Below are 24498 nucleotides of genomic sequence, written 5' to 3' on the forward strand. Positions count from 1 at the left end.
GTCTCAATGTTTTGTGTTTAATAGAGCGATTGCTTCGGAGACAAACGTGGTAAGTGCCCCATGATTGCGTACAGCCGATTTTGGAATGTATCTCTCAAACAGTACCATTTATGCAATGAAATTTTCATTTTAGACATATTTTGAATTAATAACACAAAAAGGTACATAGAATAGGTTACATGTAGGCTAGGTACATTAAACTGGTGGTAGGACCTCTTGTGAGTCCGCGCGGGTAGGTACCACCACCCTGCCTATTCTGCCGTGAAGCAGTAATGCGTTTCGGTTTGAAGGGTGAGGCAGCCGTTATAACTATACTGAGACCTTAGAGCTCATATCTCAAGGTGGTCGGCGGCATTTACGTTGTAGATGTCTGTGGGCTCCGGTAACTATTTGACACCAGGTGGGCTGTGAGCTCGTCCACCCATCTACGCAATAAATAAATAAATTAAATACATTTGGTGTTTAATTTCACATTTGATAAATTCGATTATCTATCTAGGTATATCTATGTACTTGAATTTGCGTGGTTGTGTAGAAAGCAAATATGTCGCAAAAACGTTTTCTTTTCTGCGTTCTTAAGCCATTCTTCCAATTGTGATGAAACTAGTTTATTTATTTATTGCTTAGTTGGTTGGAAGAGTTCACAGCCCACCTGGTGTTAAGCGGTTACTGGAGCCCACATATATCTACAACGTAGATGCGCCACCCACCTTGAGGTATAAGTTCTAAGGTCTCAAGTATAGTTAGAACGGCTGCCCCACCCTTCAAACCGAAACACATTACTGCTTCACGACAGATACCTATAGGCGGGCTGGTGGTACCTACCCGCGCGGACTCACAAGAGGTCCTACGACTAGTAATTGTTCCAGTAATTCCTGCATATTCTTTGCGTATTACCGTATATAATATGTCGTAGGTTAGGTTAGGTTAGGTTGTAGTGGTGCGCATGAGCACGCGCTTGCGCATGCGCACCACATTCCTAGCACTTGCGATTTCGTATTTTATATGCCATGCTCACATTTACCAAAACGACATGGTCATTGTGAATTCAATGTACATTTCCCTTCTTTGAAATTGTAAATGTTAGTTGAATGCACACTACCCAAACGAGGAGGAAAATGTGCACATTTACCGGAAAATGTGCACATTTGCCGCAATACCTACTTTTACCGTAACACATATCGTCTTCTCGCATTAAAGCTGTATAATCACAAAACTAATTTTAATATTAATCATAATGTAATATTTTTAATATTAATCATATTTGCAAAAAAAAATTTTCCAGTTACCTTATCTGTATTTTAAAGTAACATAAAATTATGCATTAATTTTGTTAACAGTAGTAAAAACATAGGTAAACTAAAAAAAAAAAAAACTTAACTACGCTCTTTTGACAGTATTTATGAGAAAAATAATGGCGACACCAAATGTTTACGCATATTAACTCAATTACGATTTTTTTTGAAATTGTACACTTTTAATGCGAAAAGGCGATATCTTATACCTTTAAACGAGCAATTCTTGTATATAAATATGTATATAATCTGAATCTCGGAAACGGCTCCAACGATTTTCATAAAATTTAGTATACAGGGAATTATCGATAATCCACTTTATGACTCAACCCGACATCTATTGGCGAATAATAATACTATTTTTCTTAATTGAGAGCAACTAACTGCTTTAAAGAAACAACAAGATGGCGTTATAAAAAAAAAATCTCATCGGTCATCATCTAGTAATGTTTGAATACGCAATAACTTCGTTACCTTGTTGCAATACATGCGTGCGTGTGATAACCAGTTCATTCGAGTTCTTACGCAACGGGATCGTGCGTAACTCGGGGGAACGGGTTTCCTTTAACTTTGTTTTTTTTTTTCAAGCCGGTGCCTTACGCACGCCCTCCTTTCCTGTTTACGGCAATTTCACAAAACGCGGTACCGTAATTTACTTTGATTGATTTTATTTTTATGTTTCAATTTTAGGTACTATACTTGTGTGCTATAAATGTAAAAATACTCTTGTTTTTGCTGTGTGATACAAAATTATTGATGGTTTTCTAAATTCATATAAATTGTACATTCATTATCATCAATCAAGTCATCGTGGCCTAACGCCCGGTGCATTCGTATCGGACGATGCGACTGTGCCGATGTTCAAATGCCACTGGCTGCTAGGAACTTTTCTAACGAAGTACGTTCTTAGCTTATATAGCAATTGCTTACAATTGACTTCCACGGTGAAGGAATAACATCGTGTAATAAAATGCAACCCGCAAAAATATTTAATTTTTACCGGTGGTAGGACCTCTTGTGAGTCCGCGCGGGTAGGTACCACGACTCTGCCTATTTCTGAAGCAGTAATGCGTTTCGATTTGAAGGGTGGGGCAGCCGTTGTAACTATACTTGAGACCTTAGAACTTATATCTCAAGGTGGGTGGCGCATTTACGTTGTAGATTTCTATGGGCTCCAGTAACCACTTAACACCAGATGGTTTTTTTTTTTTTTTTTTTTTTTTTTTTTTTATGATTGAAACTTTACTGGTGGCCCGAAGGCCTTTCCAGTTTCACCAGGACAGGTGGGCGAGCAAAGGCTCAGCCAAGAGGGGTGGGATTTGCTAACAACTGCCCGAGCGCCTCCGAAGGAGACCTAACAACTCAAGAGCAATTGTTTCGCGAATGAATCTACTACCGGATCGGAATCGCGACCCGCTGAGAAGATCCGGCGAGAAACTCAGCGGGCTGATGCATGGGTTAGGTTGCACGTCGACCTCTTTGTCGAGTTCGACGAGTACGGTTACCGGGGTCCCTAAGCCTGCCCCTAGTATTAGAGCTGAAGGCATCTAATGCAAAGGTTATTGGATCTGATGGATCCGTAAGGACGTGTCTAGGGCGTCGACGGTGACTGGCTCCTGCATGATCAGGATTCGGGGAGTAGTCAGCGGCGGCAACGATAAGGCGATTATCATGACGCATAGCCTTATCGAAGTATCGTTCCGACGCTGACTTCATGTATTTCCGAATTGATTCGAGGCCCAGGTCGTCGTGTAGGTCAACGTTCCTCACGAACCACGGAGCCCCGACAGCTAACCTGCAAAAGCGGGATTGTAGGGATTGGAGGGTGTCTATGTGTGTGCGGGCCGCGTGAGCGAACACCACACTCGCGTAAGTCATGACGGGCCTTATGCAAGTTTTGTAAAGTGTCACCTTGTTCCGAAGGGACATTTTACTCCGCTTACAGATCATGGGGTAGAGTCTACCGAGAATAAACGCGGCACGGTCACGGACTGATTTTATATGCGGGCGGAATGTCATCGATGCATCCAGGGTAACGCCCAGGTACTTGACCTTCCTGGCCCAGGGTATGGATTGTCTAAAGAGAGTAATCGGGGGTGTGAGATTCCTCCTCCTAATCCGGGAGGAAATCCGTGTGGAGCTTCCCCTCTGAAATAGCACCGCAGTACTTTTCGCTGGGTTGATGTCTATGCGCCATTTTCGGAACCACTGTCCTAGGGCTAGGGCTGCGTTCTGAAGCTTCTTCGCGATTAGGGACTTATTTCTACTAGAATAGTAAACAGTCGTGTCGTCGGCGAATAAAGCTAAATGGGTCGGCGGCGACCGGGGAATATCGTTGACGAATAAGCTAAATAGGAGGGGTGAGAGGACAGAGCCTTGCGGGACTCCAGCTGTGAGAGGTCGTGGGGAGGAGCGGGTTCCCTCGACTCGATATCGAAAAGAGCGGTTCGACAAGAAGTCCCGTATGATGAGCACGAGACTATCCGGCACGCCCATGTTGAATAGTTTGAAAATCAAACCATTGTGCCAGACTTTGTCGAACGCTTTTGCGACGTCGAAGAAGAGAGCTCCCGTGTATAACGGTTTTGGTCGATTAAGCCCCACAAGAATGTGCTCCGTGAGGCGGTGCACCTGTTGAACGCATGAGTGATTTGTACGGAATCCGAATTGTTCATCGATGAGAATGCCCTTGGATGAGACGAAGTCTCTGAGGCGTTTGTAGAGCAGACGCTCATACAGTTTGCCTAGAGACATGAGGAGGCTAATCGGGCGGTAGCTCGTCGGATGATTTTTTGGTTTACCGGGTTTATGTATGCCGATAACGTCCGCTTCTTTCCACACCGCGGGAAAGATACAGTTCGCCATAGCGGCATTGAAAATAGATGCCAACATCACGATGAGTTGGACGGGTAGAAGTTTAATAACGCGGTTAGATATACCGTCGGAACCGGGAGCCTTGCGAGGACGTAGGTCTTTGATCAAGTCTTTAACTTCTATCGGGGTGACGGGTGGTAACGCATCCGATGATGGCAAGGAGGCTCTGCGTTCTACCTCACTGTCTACTAATTCTACATGAACAGGGTCCACGGATTGAGTGCTGGGCGTGCACTGGGTTTGCAATGTATCGGCCAGCAGCTCTGCTTTTTCGTCATCATCGAACGCCGCGAGTCGGCCTGAGGGGCCTACGAGGGGGGGCATAGTTACTACCGTATCCGATTTGAGAGTACGAGCTAAGCGGTAGTAAGACCTTTGGGAGGGCGCGAGTCCTTCTAAGAAATCAGACCATCTGGCATCTCGGACTTCGGCGATGCGAGACTTTACGTCGCGTTGTAGGGCACGCATTCGAATACGATTTTCCGCGGTAGGATACCTGTCGTAGGCGCGTATCGAGGCGTTCTTAGCTCTAAGGAGTTCCCTAATATCGTCGGACAATTTGAAGCGGTGAAGGAAGTCCTCCGCTACAACTTGTTTCGATGACCTATCTAATGTCGAGGTGATGTGTGACGTTAAGATGTCTATGGCTTCAGCGGTATCCTGAGGAGACGGGATAGAGTCCGGGTTTAACGGGAGCGATGGTGGATCAGATTCAGCCAGGCTGATATGCCCAGCGTGTGCCAATCCACCACAGTCCTCGTGACGGGAACGGAATCGGGAGCGCGACCGAGCTTCATAACGACGGGACGGTGGTCTGAATCTAACTCTGAAACTACTTCGATCGAGTGTAAGCGCAGAGTTACGTTTTTTAATAGCGCTATGTCGAGTATATCCGGGCGATGCGCGATGTTTAGCGGGTAGTGAGTCGGGGTTAGCGGAGCGACGATATCGAAAGCGAGATCATCGACTAACGCGTCAAGCCGCCTGCCATTCGGGGTTGTGGTGTGTGAGTTCCACCTGATGTGTTTACAATTTAAGTCGCCCGCCAGAATGACAGAGCTCCCCATACCGAGCAGCGCCTCGATATCACTGCTTAGAACGATCTTATCCGGTGGAAGATAAACGGACGCGATAACGATCGGCGCGTGTCCCGTCAGTGAGATTCGGCACACTGATGCTTCGATATTAGCGAGCGCGGGAGGTTCGAGCGGGACGCAATGCAGGGCTCTTCTATAGTAAATGACGGTACCACCACCACGGGCAGAGAGCCTGTCGTTCCTGACCATGTTATAGTTCGCGATTTTAGGGTCACGGCGCGCGGGCTTAAGTAGGGTCTCCTGCACTAAAAAGATATCAATTTGATGGTCACGCAAAAAGTCAGAAACCTGATCACGTTGATTTGCGAGACCGTAAGCGTTAAAAAATCCTATCGTTACGGATAGGGGCTTTATTCTACTTATATACGCCATTGATTACCGGCGGAGTGAGGGGAGGACGTACGTATTTAATGACGCGTATACGTCGGCGTATTCTTGCACAACGGCGATAAAGTGTTGTGCAGTGGAGGCAGCGCGAATGGCGTCGCCCAAAGCGTTAACGCGCTCAAAGTTGATCGACTGAAAGAAGTCGATCGCTAAAGCGAGATTTTCGGACGCGGTCGGAGGGCAAGTCGCGGGAGAGGGACGAGTCGCGGGGGCGGGACGAATCGCGGAGGAGGGAGTTGTAGCCGTGTTCGTGTACGGCAGCGGTTTCGCCCAGGCCGAGACACTGGGCACCGCCGCCGGAACGAACGCTGGCTTAGCCTGCGACGCAGAGGGTGCCGAGGCTTTGATGTCTGGGCCGGAAGCTCGGAGGCGGTTTTGGCGGACGACGCGGCGATTTATTTTAGGGGCTCGGGGGCAACCACGGTAATTCGCGGGGTGACCCTGTGTTCGACACAGGACGCAGCTAGGCGGTTCCGTCGCGGTTTTTTGGTCGCGAGCGCAGAGGGCCGTGGCGTGATCTCCCAAACACTTAACACATCGGGGGCGCGCGTGACAGTTACGGGAAGAGTGCCCGTACAATTGACAGTTATGGCACTGGCTAGGAGTGCCTTTTTTATGGGGGGCTTCGATGGCGATACCGGAGAGCCTACAGACGGTCTGTGTGTTGAAGATTTTCTTACCCTCGGGGGTAGGCTGGAGGGTGACTAGAACCATATTATATGGCTCCCTACCGCGACCGGTGTGCATACGGTGCACAGAATTCACTGGAAAGCCCTGTTCTAACAGATCGGCCTTGACGAGCTCTACATCTAACTCTTTAGGGATTCCGCGTATTACAACGCGGAGTTCGCGCTCCTCCTGGAGCGTATAAGTATGGAAACTTATACGTTCCTTACGGAGGTAAGAAGAGAGGGCCCTATGGTCGTCAGGTGTTTGAACCTTAATTTGAATGCCGTTCGCGAGGTTACGGGCATTCGTGAAATTTATATTTTTGGCCTTAAGGGCCAGGCAAACTCGATCCCAAGCTGCCTTCTCCTGAAGGATAACCGGGGGAGGGGTCTGGGTTTTAATTTGTGCCACCGGACGCGGCGACGGAGTGGCACGGGCTGGGGGCGCAACGGGAGTCTGAGGGCGGGGGCGCGACGCGTTCACGGCTTTGCTAATTTTAGCGGCCGCGGGAGCTCGAGACTCCGCGGCACGCTTCTTACCCTTCTGTACCAGGGTGAATCCATCCGTCGATGAGGCGGGGGCGAGGTCGACCTCCATGTCCGAGTCAGAGTCGGAGCACGAGGAGGCGGGTGCAGGCGACCTACGAGCAAGTGTAGGTGTTTTAGAGGGCGCGACGGAGGCCGCGGATGATCGCTCAGCTGAAACGATGGTCACGGCGGACGACGCAGCAGCTTTTCTCGCCAGTATAGGCGACACGGGAGCGGCAGGCACGACAGAGGCTGCGGTGCTCAATGCAGAAGCTCTGCACGCAGGTACAGGCGACGCAGGAGCAGCGAGCGCGGCGGAGTCCTCGAGAGGGCTCGCAGTGTGATTGGCCTTGAAGGCCAGAAACTCTGAGGCGAGCTGTGGGTGGCGAAGTCGGAGAAATTCCGCGAATACAGCGTCCATGATCGCTGAGTACCCAGGTGGGGCAGCCCCGGGTCTTGAAACACTCGCCTTGCGGCGAGGCCCCAACTTCTCGGACCTGAGCGGTTCTATTGAACACAGGTGGCAATGCGGCGCGATTACTACAGGACAAAGAAAAAGCACAACAAAACAGAAATTACAAAAAGAAACAAAACAAATAAATACTTGCAGGAAAACACTTTGTCGGCAAATGTTCCACGAACACAAAAATAACTAAAACAAAACAAATAAAAGCTTCCAGGAAACACACTTGGTCGGCAGATGTATCACGAACACAGGCCGCGCGAACAATGGCCGGGCTAACAAAAGCCGGGCGAACAAAGACCGGGCGATCGAGTGGACGATGAGCACGTCCGCACGTGACGGGTGCCTCTATCGGAATGACCAGATGGTCTGTGAGCTCGTCCACCCATCTAAGCAATAAAAAAAAATACATACTTTGTTAGAATGAAAAAAAAAATTTTTTTTCCTGATTCTTTTGTCGTATTCAAATTATTATTGATTTTATAAATAAATCAGTTGCTCTTGTCAAAATCCTAAAGAAATATGCAAAAACAATCGAAATATTTTTGGTAAGCAAGATTTCAAGCACTAAAGGATGTGGCACATACGACATTTTGAAATTCAATTTTCATTACAAATATTAGTGTGTTTCAAATGAAAACGTTATAAGTGACAATTTACAATGGACGAAGTTTTATTGTATAAAGTAGAGACAGGTGAATGATACATTGTAAATTTAGTATAAGCATATATTTATTTCCCAAAAATAGTCATGTTAACATAATTTACTTATTTGATAACTTATTTGTTTGCGCTTACTATGTATAATATGTACATTTACAACTATTTTTGAAGTTAATTTTTTAAAATCAAAATTTAACACACCTCGAATACTGTAATGTATTCGAAAATGAAAATATTAATGGCGTGAATAAACCGAAAGAGTAGTTTAAACTTTTAATTACATTTACGACTGACGAAAACCGCAGAAAATACTAAGCATGATTACATGTTAACAATCTTGCATAATCCTATCAGACGCAAGACAAAGCAAAACACAAAATTAGTAACAAGTATATTTAGTTAGATAATAATTAAAAAGGAATCGCTTTAAAGAAAGACGAACGTTTTTGCATTACATTTTATAGCTTAGTTGGGTGGACGTGGTCACGGCCCACCTGATGTGAAGTGGTTACCGGAGCCCATAGACATCTACCACGTAAATGCCGCTACTACTTTGAGATATGAGTTATAAAGTCTCAGTTTTTACAGTACAACGACTGCCCCGCCCTTGAAACCGAAATGCGTTAATGCTTCACGGCAGAAATAGGTAGGGTAGTGGTACCTACCCGTGCGGACTCACAAGACGTCCTACCGAATTAGCCTTAAAGTAATTTATTTATCCGTAACTTTTTCGAATAATAATAACTGGAGAGACTTCGATCACAAAAGCCGCCTTCTGATTCGATTTTAATTCGTAATGTAATAACCTGAGATATTCGTTTTTAGATCTATTCGAATCAAGAGCATGTCATGTCATTAAAGCAAGTGTCTGTAAAATACGTCGCCCACACGCGCCAATAAAAATATGTTCGAACGCGCATAAAACTGATTTTTTTGATGCACTGCCCTCTTCACATTAGCTCTTCGAACGAGAGCGTTTTGACTATAAAATTAGTGATAAAACGTACTATTGTTTGCGTTATTATTTTAATGACGTTGGTCACTGGGTGTGTTTTTTTTAGAATTTGATATGTGGGCGATGGTGTATTGTGTATAATGTTTATTATATAACGCACTGTTCGGACTCCGCTATGCTTCTCTCAGAGTGTCGCTAAATGTGGATGAAATGTGTGAATGATACCCAATTCGTTGAAACTATTCGTATGCCATTGGCAGTACATTGTTAGTACGCGACAATAACTTTTTTGTAATGCCAATAGGCTACGAGTACATAAACAAACAAACCATCAACGTGTGTAAGACCGCCACTACCCACACACTGAGCTTGGGTCGCGATTCCGATCCGGCGGTAGAATCAGTTAAGCAAGCTAGCTCTTGCTAGCTAAAATGTTAGAAAACTCTGATGCCTTCTACTTTGCCCTTTTTTTTTCCTACCTATGCTGATAGCCTTGAGAGGCTATTTCAGCTTTGCCCTAACGTTTATAGGTGAGCTCACGGGGCTCAACCGCTCAACCGGAGAGTTGCTAACACTGACCCTAGCAAGAGCAGTGCTTCGCAGAATCTACCACCGGATCGGAAACGCGACCTACTGAGAAGATCCGGCAGAAAAACTCAGTGGGCTGTGTCTGTTGGTTAATTCGCTCGTCGAGCCCTTCGTCGCAAGCGACGGGTTCGACGAGGACGGTGACCGGTGCTTGTGGTGCCTAAAAGCACCGTTAATGGATCAGGAGGATCCGTAATGACGTGAACGACAAGGTGCTCTATGGAATCATTTCCTCGCCAGGAGATAGGTCCAAAAAATAATAGCATGCGCCCTTGCACGAGCATCCATTGTAGTTATAGTATTTGATAGAATTGCCATATTTTATATTAAAATAATGTCCTCCACTTACTAGACAATGGTGTCCAATTTATGTATTAACCCATTTTGAGTTCCGAACAAATTAGTAAACAATCGTTTTGGCATGTACTATCCTAACACAACATTCCCAATTTATAATGAACTTCTTCTCAATCGTGTCACTCTTGAGTGAGTGGTCGTGATCATCTTGTAGTGTTGGAAGAGGCAAACTTGATCCGTCTCACGATGTCCCGCCATCTTTTCGTTTACCCGCAAAATTATAATTTGCGTAGGTAATTACTGGTGGTAGGACCTCTTGTGAGTCCGCACGGGTAGGTACCACCGCCCCGCTTATTTCTGCCGTGAAGCAGTAATGCGTTTCGGTTTGAAGGGTGGGGCAGCCGTTGTGACTACTGAGACCTTAGAACTTATATCTCAAGGTGTGTGGCGCATTTACGTTGTAGATGTCCATGGGCTCCAGTAACCACTTAATACCAGGTGGGCTGTGAGCTCGTCCACACATCTAAGCAATAAAAAAATTAAAAAAAACTTACAATAAAATAAATCCATAAGCGGTAGCCAAACCAAACCAAAGAGCTTCAACGGTTGACTATAGACCGTATAAATGGCTATCAATATTTTTCTTGTATCTATCCTGTATATAGATACAATATCAGGATGTTAAATCAATGTAAACATCAAATTATAATTTACCTACCACCTGCGGCACGAGACAAGCTGAACTACATAATAATAACAATTGGCGTGTGCTACCCGCCCAGACGGAGGGTGACCTTCGCTTTGTTGCAACAACGAGAGATAGGATTTCAAAAACTAATCCTTTATTCTAAAGTCTCATAATTTATTTTATGTTTTTTTTTGTTTGTTTGTGAAACGTTTTGTAATGTTTATGTACAAATTTTTTGACTTTAGCAAATTTTCATGTCTGTCGTTGTAGGCCAAATAACGACTGCGGCTTATTTAATAAGACACCAAGTCATTAATAGTGGTAAGGCGCATTAAGACTCTGCTTGGGTAGGTACTGACATTCAGTCTATTTCTGCCGCGAGCCAGTCAAACGTGCAAACAGTCGAGGGCTTGAAAGATTGGAGACCTCATGCTTCAGAGTAAGTGACAGCATTCACGTTATGATGTTTCTGAACCACTCTATACTAGGCGCGCTGTGAGCTACTTAGATACTCCAAGCAGAATGCAAGATTGTTTTGCGAAATAGACACGTCGCTTATACTGGTTCTTTGTACGTCACAGTTTTTTTTTTATATTTCCTTATTAAAAATATATAAAAAAAATTATTGCTTAGGTGGGTGGACGAGCTCACAGACCATTTGGTGTTAAGTAGTTACTGAGCCCATAGACATTCACAACGTAAATGCGCCAACCACCTTGAGATATAAGTTCTAAGATCTTAGTATAGTTACAACGGCTGCCCCGCCTTTTCAAACCGAAACGCATTACTGCTTCAAGGCAGATATAGGCAGGGTGGTTGTACCCACCAGCGCGTACTCACAAGTGGTCCTACCACCAGTAAAGAGCAACTGTATATTGTTTTAAATTATGAACAGTATAGAGAAAATCTGGTGAATTAATTGCATTAGTGTGGCACCTGCACGCAGTCTCACCGTGAAGGTCGTGCAAGGGACGCTCGCGCAGCCGGCTGCATTGTTTTTGTCCCTCACAAGGTCACAAGAAAGTCAAGGGCGTCGTTCTGACCCACATCCTGCGAAGACTCCACACCTATGCATGCGCGACAGCTACGATTTTTTTCCTACCTATTCGCTGGTAGACTTAGGGGCTATTCCAGCGTCTCGTGGATGAGTAAGCCACGAATTATATACTTAATATTATATACTTCTTAAAAGAGAAGCTGCGTTACAGTTTTAAGAAGCCTAATATAAATCTTTGTACTTCTTTTTTTCTTTTCTTAGATGGGTGGACGAGTTCACAGCCCGCCCGTTGTTGAGTGGTTACTGGAGCCCATAGACATCTACAACGTAAATGCGCCACACACCTTGAGATATAAGTTCTAAGGTTTCAGTATAGTTACAACGGCTGCCCCAACCTTCAAACCGAAACGGATCACTGCTACAGTGCACACAGTGCAGCCGTGTGTCATCCTAAGCTCTATCGGTTACAGCTTTGGCAAACTATCTTCCATAATGTAAGCCAACATAAGCCAGAGCCAACAACGCATTGCATTGTAAAAGGACTGTGTCACTATCCAAATTGAAACGCGTGATAGCTTCGTGGTTGAATTGTGGTGTGCTGCAGTTGCGTTGAATTAACAGTTGGCAGTGGTTTGGCCGGTAATTGAACTTGACACTCACAATCACAACCAAAGCTTATGGTCTGTATGGTTAGATGAAAATAATTTTCTGGTGGTAGGACCCCTTGTGAGTCCGTGCGGGTAGGTACCCCCACCCTGCCTCTTTCTGCCGTGAAGCAGTAATGCGTTTCGGTTTGAAGGGTGGGGCTAGCCGTTTCAACTGTACTTGAGACCTTAGAATTTATATCTCGAGGTGGTTGGCGCATTTACGTTGTAGATATCTATGGGTTCCAGTAACCACTTAGCACCAGGTGGGCTGTGAGCTCGTCCACTCATCTAAGCAATAAAAAAAATTGTTCAACTTTCAATGTTCAAAGCATCAATAGTTTCGCTAAACAATGAATAACGTGTTTATGGTGAAGGAATTATATCGGTCAACAATTTGAGAAATCCAAAGAAGATATAAATTTATGTTGTGAGTCTAACTTAATAGTTGGGCTGTGTTGGGCTTAATAGTTGGGCTCGTACTTATAAGTACAGTAGTAGTACTTACAAGTAGTTGATAACAAAAATGTTGGAGTTTTAGCAGCATTTTTATATTGACAATAGTTGAGTTGCAAATTAGTCGAAATTGCATATTTTATTCTATCCGATGACGTCTGCGAGATGTCGTAATGTAGACGACAGGTCAAAGACCGAGACGCGACGTGCGGTCTTAAATTTTAGATTTTTTGACCGATTTCACAAAACGCCTAGAAATCTGAGTAATTGTTACTGCTGTGACTTTGCGACTATTGGCCTGCTCATATCAGTTCTTGGCGTTAGGGATAAACAGTCAAAAACTAAAGTAATACGTAATTTATTCCAATCATAATTGCGGGCGATGTTACATATCGTGGGGCGAAAGATTAAGTTGGCTTGAGCGACATTTTTGCAATTTTACAGCAGAGCCATTTAAAGTTTAAAATTTGGAAAAATATCATTACAAAAAACTTCTTCAGCGAATAGAGTGTGTACTAAATCAAGTTTTTAATTGAAGTTCAATTAAAAACATCAAGCTGTTGATGTTAATACCAAATAAAACGTACCTTTAATTGCAAAGATAAATGTCGCGTATTTAGCTAAATGTCGCTTACACCCCCTTCATTCCTCGATATTAGATTATTATGTACACAATTTTTATGATATTATTGTTTAAATGTTTATAAATTATTAATAGGAGACTTGTCATACGTGGTCACCAACGGGAATTCCCCACACTATTACAGTCTATAAACAGGCTAAGAAGAGAGAGAATAAAAAGGAAAAAATCTATATTTGTACCTATGCAAGTAATTTTTGCAAAGCATACCTTATGGTTCTGATATTAGGTGTAATGCTATAAGCTTATAATTATTTAAATTAACACTGCAATTAAAAACTGTGCTATGGACCAGCGCTCGAAGACCGAAATTTCGTCAACTCAACTACAATCCTTTATACATAAAGAAATAAAGAAAGAAGTAAGAGCAACGGAAATGAGTTAGACAATGAGTTAGAGTGGATCTCACTATAGTACCAAAATTTTTACAGATGCATACATAATATGTATCTTATTCAATTATTACCTAAATACGAGAAAGTGCCCCATTTATTTCAAAGTACCCATTGCTCCCCGTATTTTTCTGAATAAAACAATATAATCCTGAAACCGATGAAAAAATACTTTAATATTATTTTTAAAGTGAAAATTTTATTGGTGGTGCCAATGCAATTTTAAACACGATCAAACAATAAACCAATACTATGAATTTTATAAAATTTAACTTCCAAGAGAATGAGATAGAATACTTATGAAGTTTTCACGTTTTTCGCGTTTGAATATTACACACGTTTTTTTTCTTTCTATTTTCTCATAAACTTCCACCCACCCATCAAAGCAATAAAAAAAACTCTTGTAAACATGACTTCGCATAAATAGCCAAAGAAAAACATCTATGCTCTCTATAAAAGAAACAAATCCAAACGCATTCCCGATACAATTTTGTACCATTAAAACTTTGGATCTTATTACATTTCTAAAACTAATAAAATAAGAAGTGTGCATATTTTTGGCTTTAAAAATTCACATTAAAAACATGACTACGCAGCTTCGGGAGCCCGTCCTGTATAATGAATAAATAAATGTCAAATATAACGTATATTCGTCTACACTTTTTAGCAATCGTGTTTTATATTTAAATTAAATATTATCGTATTATAAGGATCAACAAGAAAATAATGTTATTCTTTGTATTTTTAGGAATAATTTAATTATGTAAAGCACTTTTCAATAAAACTAATTTTTTTTTTTACTTTTACATAAATTCACAAATTTAAAAATTCAACTCCATCAGTGATTAATATGTTGCGATATTATTAGTTTTTGATTTCGTAAATAGGCTGACGGGCTCGTGGCTCATATTGACATCACAACGTGAATGTAACCTCAACCGTGAGACTTGAGGTCCCAGTCGAAATTGCTTAGAATAGCGGTTTACCTGCTTTTGAAAACAGAACGCATGATAACTTCGATGTGTTAGATTGGTGCCCATGCACCACTCTTCATTGTCCTCAGGTTAGAGTCCCGTGAGCTCACCTATTCGCCCTGAGAATCTAGCATAACTTTTTAAGCTCGAGAGACTATCCTAGAATAGATAGGAAATAAAGTTTTCATTTTTTTTTTTTTGCCCTTGTAGGCAGACGAGCTTATGGCTCACCTAATGGTGATTGGTTACCGTCGCCCATGTACTTCAGCAATACCAGGGGCAGAGCCAAGCCGCTGCCTACCGTTCATTTATAACATTGTGCTTTTGTGGTAGCTTCACCCGTCCGGGAGTAGCTGAAATAGCTTCCTAAGCTACCACCAAATAGGTAGGGGAAAGAAGTAGCATTTGTCATTACTATCGGCTCGTTCTTAAAAATCGAGTGAGCATTCAACTCGCCTGTTCCTTTGGTAAGGCATTTTTTTTTATTGTCCTTGTAGGCAGATGAGCATACGGCTCCCCTGATGATGAGTGGTTACCGTCGCCCATGGACTTCAGCAATGCCAGGGGCAGAGCCAAGTCGCTGCCTACCGCTTAATACTCTCCACAAGCCTCGTTGATCTCAAAGTGGATGGCGATATTTATGTTGGTGATGTCTATAGGTTCCGTTAATCACTTAATATCAGAAGAGCCGTGAGCCCCTTCACATGTATAAGCAATAAAAAATAACTATATATAAATACTCCACAAGCCTCGTTTGAAGAAGGATATGTCATTTGCTTAATGCATTCTGTTTTGTCTTCTAAGCGCTAGTTTTGAATATACGAACGTGATTATACGAAAGCGGAGATCCAATGTAAATGAAATACAGTTCACAATGCCAAAAACCGTAGTAGCGTCTCGACTCGATTTTATTGCAAACTAGCTGACCCGGCAGACTTCGTAGTGCCTCAATCGATAAATAAAAGACCTAAACTTTTGTATAAAATAAACAAAAGGAATCCGTCCGACGGCGGACACATCAAAGGAAAAACAAAATTATTATTTTTATTTAATTCCGAGCATTTTCTATTTATCTACCTTTTAAACCTTCTCTGGACTTCCACGCATAATTCAAGACCAAAATTAGCCAAATCGGTCCAGCCGTTCTCGAGTTTTAGCGAGACAGCAATTCATTTATATATATATATATGTACATAGATTAATTTCCAATATTATATTGTTTTTTTTTTTGGGTGTGTTTTCCTCCAAATTCGCTTACCCAATCTATCGAACGTAATCGATGTAAAGTTTAAAAATGCCACATCCAAGCTGAGTTACAAAGAGCCATGTAGTACAGTAACAAAAGTCAGATTCGGTGGCGAGATACGTTTTTTATCGGAGCCCGCGCCGGTGGCCCTTTCGACTCATAACACACACGATGCACGTATTCGCAATGTCACGGACAATTGAACAATTATATCGACTAGTGGTCCAGCAGTAGTCGAAATTCGACTATAATTAATTGAATTAATAAGTTTCAACATTATTATGGTCCTATTTTTACAGATTTCGCCAAGACTACACTATAGACAAATGCTCGTAATATTAAAGAGAAACAATACTAACCTATTCTCAATTTGACTACAGACTTTAAGCAATAACAAAATTTTGACAATTAACAAAGAGTATATGTGTGTGTGTGTGTTAAATACATGGGTAATGTTTTCTTTATTGATGTAATGTATCTTTTATGCATTATTTAAAAAAAATATTAGCATTGTGCACTTCTTTTCTATATTCTCTATAAGTTTGGAAAATTTCATACTCCTCCGTCCGCGCAATTTTCGTAAAAAGGGATACAAAGTTATTGCTTCACGTATTAATATATAGATAAATGATCACCGTAGTAGCACAAGCACTATTTGTTTTAGCGAAGTTTTTTTTTTAAACTAATCATAATAATAATAAATAATCATCCTCAAGTACTTCGGACACGTGGCCCGACAAAATCCTGAGAACTTGGAAAAATTAATAGTTGTAGATCACGTGGAAGGAAAGAGAGGTCGAGGAAGATTGCCAACCAGCTGGACGGACATTATCAAGGAGGCCACAAACACCAGCGTCCCGGGCGCCATTAAGCAGGCCGAATGCAGGCAACATTGGAGGAAGCTGGTGCAAAAACTGGACCAAGGTGGTCACGACCCTCAGTAATGAGGAAACGACAAAGAAGAAGAAGAAGAAGAATCATAATCAAATTCGTACGTTTGATTTAATAAAACAAAACAGCATTTTTAACGTTTAATTAACTAATAAACCGTTTATATAAAAGTAATTAAACTCGTAGCGTGTTTTTGTCTAAACAAAGCAACTGACCTTTATACGAACATTGTTTACGATTAAACATATTAAATTACTTCAAAGTTAATACATTATTGAACAAAAAAAACCCGTAGAAATACCTGTTTAATGAGACGTTTATCTTCGATCTAGCTAACGAATTATTTTCAACTCTATTTATTCCGTGAATTTAATTAAAAATGGGAACATTTGAGACATGGCGGTGGTCATCGCTCTCCAGTAGCTTTTATCTTTAATTCCGCGTTTGCATCTAAAATTTAAACAAAAATTACTGTACAACACCATTCACATTAGACCTATCATTGAGACAATTTGTATAAACATCAAAGCTCATTTAAAAATGGCTTAGGTTTCCATTTTAAGAAGACCTTTACAGTGGTTTGTTGGATTAGTGTTTGCGGTTGAATTATCTTGGTTGCCTTGCAATTCTAATGTATGCAACATTAACACAAATAGTGAAGTCGAACTTAGTAAAGATGATACTTAGTTATGTCGCTGCCATAAATTACCGATATTCAAATGAATCCGATACGAATTTGGTACCGCAATTAACACGCGAACTGGTTTTTTGTTAGTGATGCGATGCTGTGGTATCGACACTTTCAAACTGGTGGGAGGACCTCTTGTGAGTCCGAACGGGTAGGTACCACCACCTCGCCTGTTTCTGCCGTGAAGCAGTAATGCGTTTCGGTTTGAAGGGTGGGGCAGCCGATGTGACTATACTGAGACCTTAGAACTTATATCTCAAGGTGGTTGGCGCATTTGCGTTGTAGATGTCTATGAGTTCTAGTAACCACTTAACATCAGGCGGGCTGTGAGCTCGTCCACCCACATAAGCAATAAAATCAAATAAAAACCTCAGACACAGCCCACTGAGTTTCTTGCCGGATCTACTCAATAGGTCACGTTTCCGATCCGGTGGTAGATTCTGCGAAGCACGGCTCTTGCTAGGGCTAGTGTTAACAACGTCAGATTAAAGCCCCGTGAGATCACGTACTCATCCGATCACGCTGGCATAGCCGGCCGGTGTTTTTCCGGCGACTTTGATATTACTCGTAATAGATCTGTAGACAGCATGGACTTAAAGTACTTACGAGCTAGTATTGAGTGCATTAAGACTTTCACAATGAACGAACAATGGCGTATAATTTCTGAGGCGCAGGAGTGGAAACCAGACCTTATGTCAATGCTATATGTACCGCGTTCATTGCGGAAGTGACGATAGTCAAATTATTATCCTTACAGGCTTCTTTTAGTGATTAAGAGTTGAGTCGAGAAATTCTTACTGAACTTTCCATTGCTTAATAAATTAAAACAAAGACTAAGGCAGGTCTGAGTCTACCTAGCAAATCTAATGTAAAGACAGGCAAGGCATAAGGACGGCCAAAAAATAAATTTATATATCTAAAGTATATTGAGGTCGATTTTAAATGAAACGGGACGAAAAGTATGTGAAAGGAAAATAAATTGGAAAATAATTTATCGATAAAAACATCGACACGAAGCGCGTCCTTAGCGCAACAACAAAAATGGTTTTATTCGCTCTCTAGCCAATACTTGTGTAATGAATCTCACGAGTACCAACGGAATGAGATAATAACTATTCCAACAAAGTGTGGGCACGGCCGGATTTTTTTCTTCTAAACTTAAAATAAATTTATGTACATAATACCGGTCCACGTATTTGGTGTCGCCAACACTAAAACAGTTTCTTTGTGCTTTGGAGTACTTTTATTGACGCGCATGTGTGCGTAATTGTCGATGAATTTTTACGATTCGATTGCATCATTGTTTTTCTATTGAATTCTGTTTCTTTTTTGTCTTCTATGTAATTGTATATTATTGTTGTTGACTGCATCACGATGTGCCAACAATATCCATTACGTGGTTTTAACTAAATTGGTTAAACGGGACATAAAAGAATAAAACAAAACAGATAAACTTACTTTACTGGTGGTAGGACCTCTTGTGAGTCCGCACGGGTGGGTACCACCACCCCGCCTATTTCTGCCGTGAAGCTGTAATGCGTTTCGGTTTGAAGGGTGGAGCAGCCGTTGTAACTATACTGAGACCTTGGAACTCATATCTCAAGGTAGGTGGCGGCATTTACGTTGTAGATGTCTACGGGCTCCAGTAACCACTTGACACCAGGTGGTCTTTGAGCTCGTCAACCCATCTAAGCAATAAAAATAAAAACCTATCTGCTATAACCGTGGATCACGGACATCATACCGCTAAGGACGCCACCTAGGTGAACGAGGGCTAATTACATTGGATAACCCTTCAACAAATACCAATTTACGTATGGCTAAACTTATCACTGCTCGTTTATAATTATGTACCTATATTAATGATTTATTGAAAACGCGAGGTTAAAAAAAAGGTGTGAAATTTCACTTTCAGTTTTGGAAATATACTTAAATAAAATCTTAAACAGGTCTATTACACTTCATGGCAGTACACTTTAGCTTTTCAAGAACAATTTCTAATGTATTTGAGAAATTCGAAGTGGCGTGAATCAAATCAATATCGATTTAGATTCATTGATAAAATCCTTTGAAACTGGTTTATTTTTATTCGGAAAACTTTAAATGATGGATTATGTAGATGAGACGTACACATCGAATGAATCAGCAGTGTGGTCGTGAGTTTCGATTAAATACCACTTGATTTTGTCTCGAGGCGGCTGGTGTTCGTGTCTATGAGATATAGCACTGGGAGCGGACCGTCTACACGCTTGTTATTGTAGACATTTCAATGTGATGCGTAGAGAGAAGGTGCATGTGACTAGGAGATATATGGGAATAGTAGTGCAAGGTAGAGGAGTGTTGAGATGACGGCTGATAGAAGAGAATGGAATAAAAAACATCACTATGCCGACCTCACCTAATAGGATAAGGTGGAGAAAAAGAAGAAGTCAGTTTGTAGTCAATGGAACTACATGAATGTATTAGTCTTTTGGCCGCCTAAAATAGCATCTTCCCGTCTCTTCCTAGCCTCGATTGCGGAACGAGCTTACGAAGCATCTGGTGTTAAGTTATAACAGAATCCTTATATCTTAACAGAGTAACTGCCGCCAATCAACTTATAACCCGAATCAGTCTCAGTTCTATAGTACTCTAGTACATCTAGCTCCTCACCCTTCGAACCGGAACGCATAACTGCTTCGCGACAGATACTGGCAGAGTGGTGGTATGTACCCGAGCGGACTCACAAAACGTCCTATTACCGGTAATTTCTTGACGCGCCTATCCCGTGAAAAACGATTTAAGGGTTCTCTGAGAAATGGGCTACAGGATTATTTAAATATAACACCAGCAAACTGAGGGCCGTATTTTGAGACCACGCGTGTGGTTCACGGCTCACAGTAACACTTCGGGGCTTTGAGAAGTGAGGCAGTTACTATTCAATTGAGACATCAAACTCAGGTTTCCAAGTCGTATATAAGCCTCAGTAACATATACCTGAAGAACTCGGTATGTGCAATAACAAAAAAAAATCGCACTCCTTCATGTAAACAAATCCAGTTTTATTTATAGTTTTACAGCCCAACAATTGTTTCGTTGCCTTACGGAGAAAATAATAAACAGCGATCGCTTGGTTTATGAACCTATAAAACTAAGGGCCGATAGTTAAGTATTGGAGATTTAGTGGATCGTTACCAAGCAGAAACAAACGTGTGCGGTTTGGTTACTTATGGTATATGCGAAGGGAAACATTCAGGGTTCGATTTTACTAAAGATTTATCGATGGGAAAAGAGAAGAACTTAGGTACGCTTAAACTTTCAACTTTTTTTTAATTGCTTAGATGGGTGGACGATCTCACAGCCCAGTGTTAAGTGGTTACTGGAGCCCATAGACATCTACGACGTAAATGCGCCACCCACCTTGAAAAGTTCTAAGGTCTCAAGTATAGTTACAACGGCTGCCCACCCTTCAAACCGAAACGCATTACTGCTGCACGGCGGAAATAGGCAGGGTGGTGGTACCTACCCGTGCGGACTCACAAAAGGTCCTACCACTAGTAAACGATTTACGAAATATAAATTCACTATTAAGTAATTTCGTTGTTCGTAGTCAAAAAAGGTGTTTGGCTTCTTTTTTAATCCTCAATTATTTATCTGCGACCGCGTAATACTTAATAGCATACACTAATTCGCATAAACATATCAATCTCGTCATATACAAAACCAACCATTTTGCTAGGTATTACATAACTGTAAATAGAATTAGTTGCAGATTCGTTAATAAAATCGTTAGTTAGGTGTCCAGTTCAATTCTAATTATAAATATACTTCTATTACGCTGTGCAATGCTAATTTTTTATTATTTCAAATTACAATATATCTGCACCGCATTGGATCAACAGATCACGCCGATAGAAGCATACCGTCCGATCTACTTTTTGTAATATCCTTTACATGCGGATTTGTTCATAGTGTGTTTTTCATTGATATATAATCCAATCAATTATGTAAAAAAAAATTGCCTAGCAATTGATCATCATCATCATGCTTTCCTATTACCCTCTGCTGGGGTGTAGAGCTAGAATCAAATTTTTCCATTTGTATCGGTCTTGGGCAGTCTGTTCTAGCTCCTCCCACGTCATGCCCAAGACCCCTAGCTCCTGCTCCACCGAGCGACGCTAAGTTGTTCTGGGGCGGCCTCTCTTCCTTTTACTAGCAATTGATACACATAAATAAATATATTGAATTGGAAATAATACAATTGATATAGAACACGGTGGTAGATCCATCCTTTGTTTAGTTTGTAAGAAAATTTACTAAAGTAAATCTTCAGGCTATTTATATTCTCTGTATTGAAATAATATAAAGCTACCAATTACAAAGTCTCGGTTCTTAATAATAATAATATTATATATAAGTATATAACGGTGTAAATCAACTGCTATTTAATTTCAATGTTAATGACAATCCGTATTATCAAACCACTCCAATATATCTGGATAGTGGATATATATTTATAAATATATATAGGCAGATATCTTTATTAAATCAAATCTTAACAAATTCCCAAATGTTCAATTTGAAAAATTTAATACATGGATATGAGGCGTGATCCGTACATTATTTTGAAGTTCAGTCTTTATAGGGAAAGTTAAGCCTTAGGCTCTTCATTACAGATAGCATTTGCTTTTTTACTGGCCACTTGAATTTGTCATCAATTTTTTTTTATAAAATAATACTCAAATAGAAATACTGGAATTTCTGTAACGTTTACTGTTAATACTCTCGTTTAAGGCCCAGTTTCACATTCACCAAGTAAAGATTTATTTGAGTCATACAAAATTACCATATCTCTGGCCTAGCTGCAGGAGCAATGGAGGGCGGACATTAGTCATATTTCTACTTTATACTTTTACTTGGCGAATTGTGAAACTGGTTTTAAAATTATTTCCACATTAGCGATTTCGAACACAAATACGCATCGTTTTATTTACATACGTAACGTCTTGTTCTCACTCACATGGTAGGCAGCGGCTTGGCTCTGCCCCTGGCATTGCTGACGTCCATGAGCGACGGTGACCACTTACCATCAGGTGGGCCGTATGCTAGTCTGCCTACAAAGGCAATAAAAAAAAAAACTTTTGTATTAACTCAATTTATATTAGCTGCAACGCAATTAGCTGCAAGGCAAGGCGCTTTGAAGCTAATTCCTGCAATATTTTTACTGTGTAATCTAAAAATTAAATTCACACAAAGCTAGCAAGAGTAATTTTATATTAATATTTATCGATATCGATGAACTTGATATAGTTGGGTATGAAATCGCTGGTGGAACTCTATTACGTACTGTGCTTATTAGATGTTACACGATCACACATTTCGGTGCTTATTCTTCAGGACACTGAAAAAACTTGGAGTGTTTAAACGCATGCGCCCTTGCTCACATTCACCAGCTTCCTAATTCTTCTAAACGACAACCTACACACAATCAACCTAGACCTGATATCTTTTTCCAAAAAAAATCTTTATTAGTTACAAATTTGGAGACTTTTCAATGTGAATCTTCCTTCGTTTACTAGTATACTAATGATCCTTTTAGATCGCTAATTATTAGAAAAGTTGACTCACTAGAACTGATTCTAATTAAGGTTCCTCAATTTAGATTTTATCGTATGTTCCTAGATTTTAGCAAAACATTTATATATTATTTCATCTCTCTTCCTCACATTGTACATTCTTTAAATATCATCTTTAGCTTAGAATCTTCTGCAGGGTTGTCGAATCTTCACGTAGAATTTTTCCGAGTTTACTTCTAGGCTTGCTACTGAGGCCGACTCTTTTGACATACCTTGTAATATAATTTAACAACAACTAATACACGATTTTTTCAGTGAAATAGCGCCCTGCATTGTATTTTGAGTATATACATAACCCCGTTCATATTTCCTTAACTGTAGGGTTGTCACAATTAGCGTCATTCATTTATTTTTCCTATGTCTTGAATGGATGGAATAAATTGGTATCGAGATGTGTGATCGGGGCGGCGTGGTGACGCGTACTCGTGCGCAGGGCGGGAGCGGAGGCGAGAGGCGCGCGGGGCGGAGCAAGCGTCCTTCCGGCTCGTCAGGGTCCGGTTCGCTCGGACGAGGCGCCCTTTCCGATCCGGATATTCAGAGCCGACTCCAGCCGAACCTCAGCGCTTATTGGGTTCGTATTTTTACCTTTTTAATTGATGCTTTCGTGATTTGTGACAACCCTACAATTTATAGCCATAGTACATATAAAACCGTAGGCGAAAATCGCATCAGAGCAATTTGTCTCTGTTTTCAGTCGTTTCGTCGTTTGAAAACATAGCGTTTAGTATGTTGACAAATTGCTAATATTTTTAATCATTTAAGAAAATAATAATTAATATTTAACAATTTTAATTTTAGAAAAATATAAAACTAGAGATAGGGTAATTAATGAACATAAGCAACTTGAATACAAAAAATAGGGACAAACATTTGTAATGTTTCGGAAAGTATTGAAATTTTTTATTATCTATTTATTGATCAACAAAACAAATCACAATCATTACAATGCATTAGATATTAACTAGTCATACAATTAGCACCTTGATCCGATCTGGATTGCAATCTAAATAGTATGTGCACTCAGAAAACCCATATTAGTGTACATAGCGAGCGACCATCCAAATTAGTTATTGAAAACAAAATTACAAATAAAATTAATTATTGGATTGTCCTTATTTCATTTTGGAGATCTGTTCTTTGCAATGGATATTAAAGCTTATACAATGGAAGGTAAGGTTTTAAATCTAATATGCCATAGGCATTAATCTTATTTGATATATGAACGGACTGTAATTGTTTTCGAAGTGTATTGAAAGTGATTAACATTGTGTGATTTATGCAATGAACGTGTTTGACGCGAATTGACGGAAGTTACAGTGAGCTACTTTGCTGAATCTTTAGCATCGCCGATGTGCGTAAGCGTCGATAGTCATGCAGGTGGCCGTGAGCCTACCCGATTTGAAAGGTTACAATATTAGGTATAGTAGCGAAAGTCCTTGTTGGATTGTTTAA

The 24498-nt window shown here is 41.0% G+C and overlaps 1 protein-coding gene across 2 annotated transcripts in view; it reads left to right on the forward strand.

Moving 5' to 3' along the window:
- Positions 1–24498, forward strand: part of LOC114253388 (uncharacterized) — a 195005-nt gene that overhangs the window by 31010 nt on the left and 139497 nt on the right. Inside the window, exon 3 of one of the 2 annotated variants that reach the window (XM_089727208.1) lies at positions 23480–23617. The exons of the other annotated variant lie outside the window; for it this stretch is intronic. Within the exon in view, the coding sequence (XP_089583334.1) occupies positions 23480–23617 (138 nt within the window). The remainder of the gene's footprint in view (positions 1–23479; positions 23618–24498) is intronic. 2 annotated transcript variants of the gene reach the window in all.

This window comes from Bombyx mandarina, chromosome 04 (assembly GCF_030267445.1).
Source record: "Bombyx mandarina strain Sakado chromosome 04, ASM3026744v2".
NCBI lineage: Eukaryota > Metazoa > Arthropoda > Insecta > Lepidoptera > Bombycidae > Bombyx > Bombyx mandarina.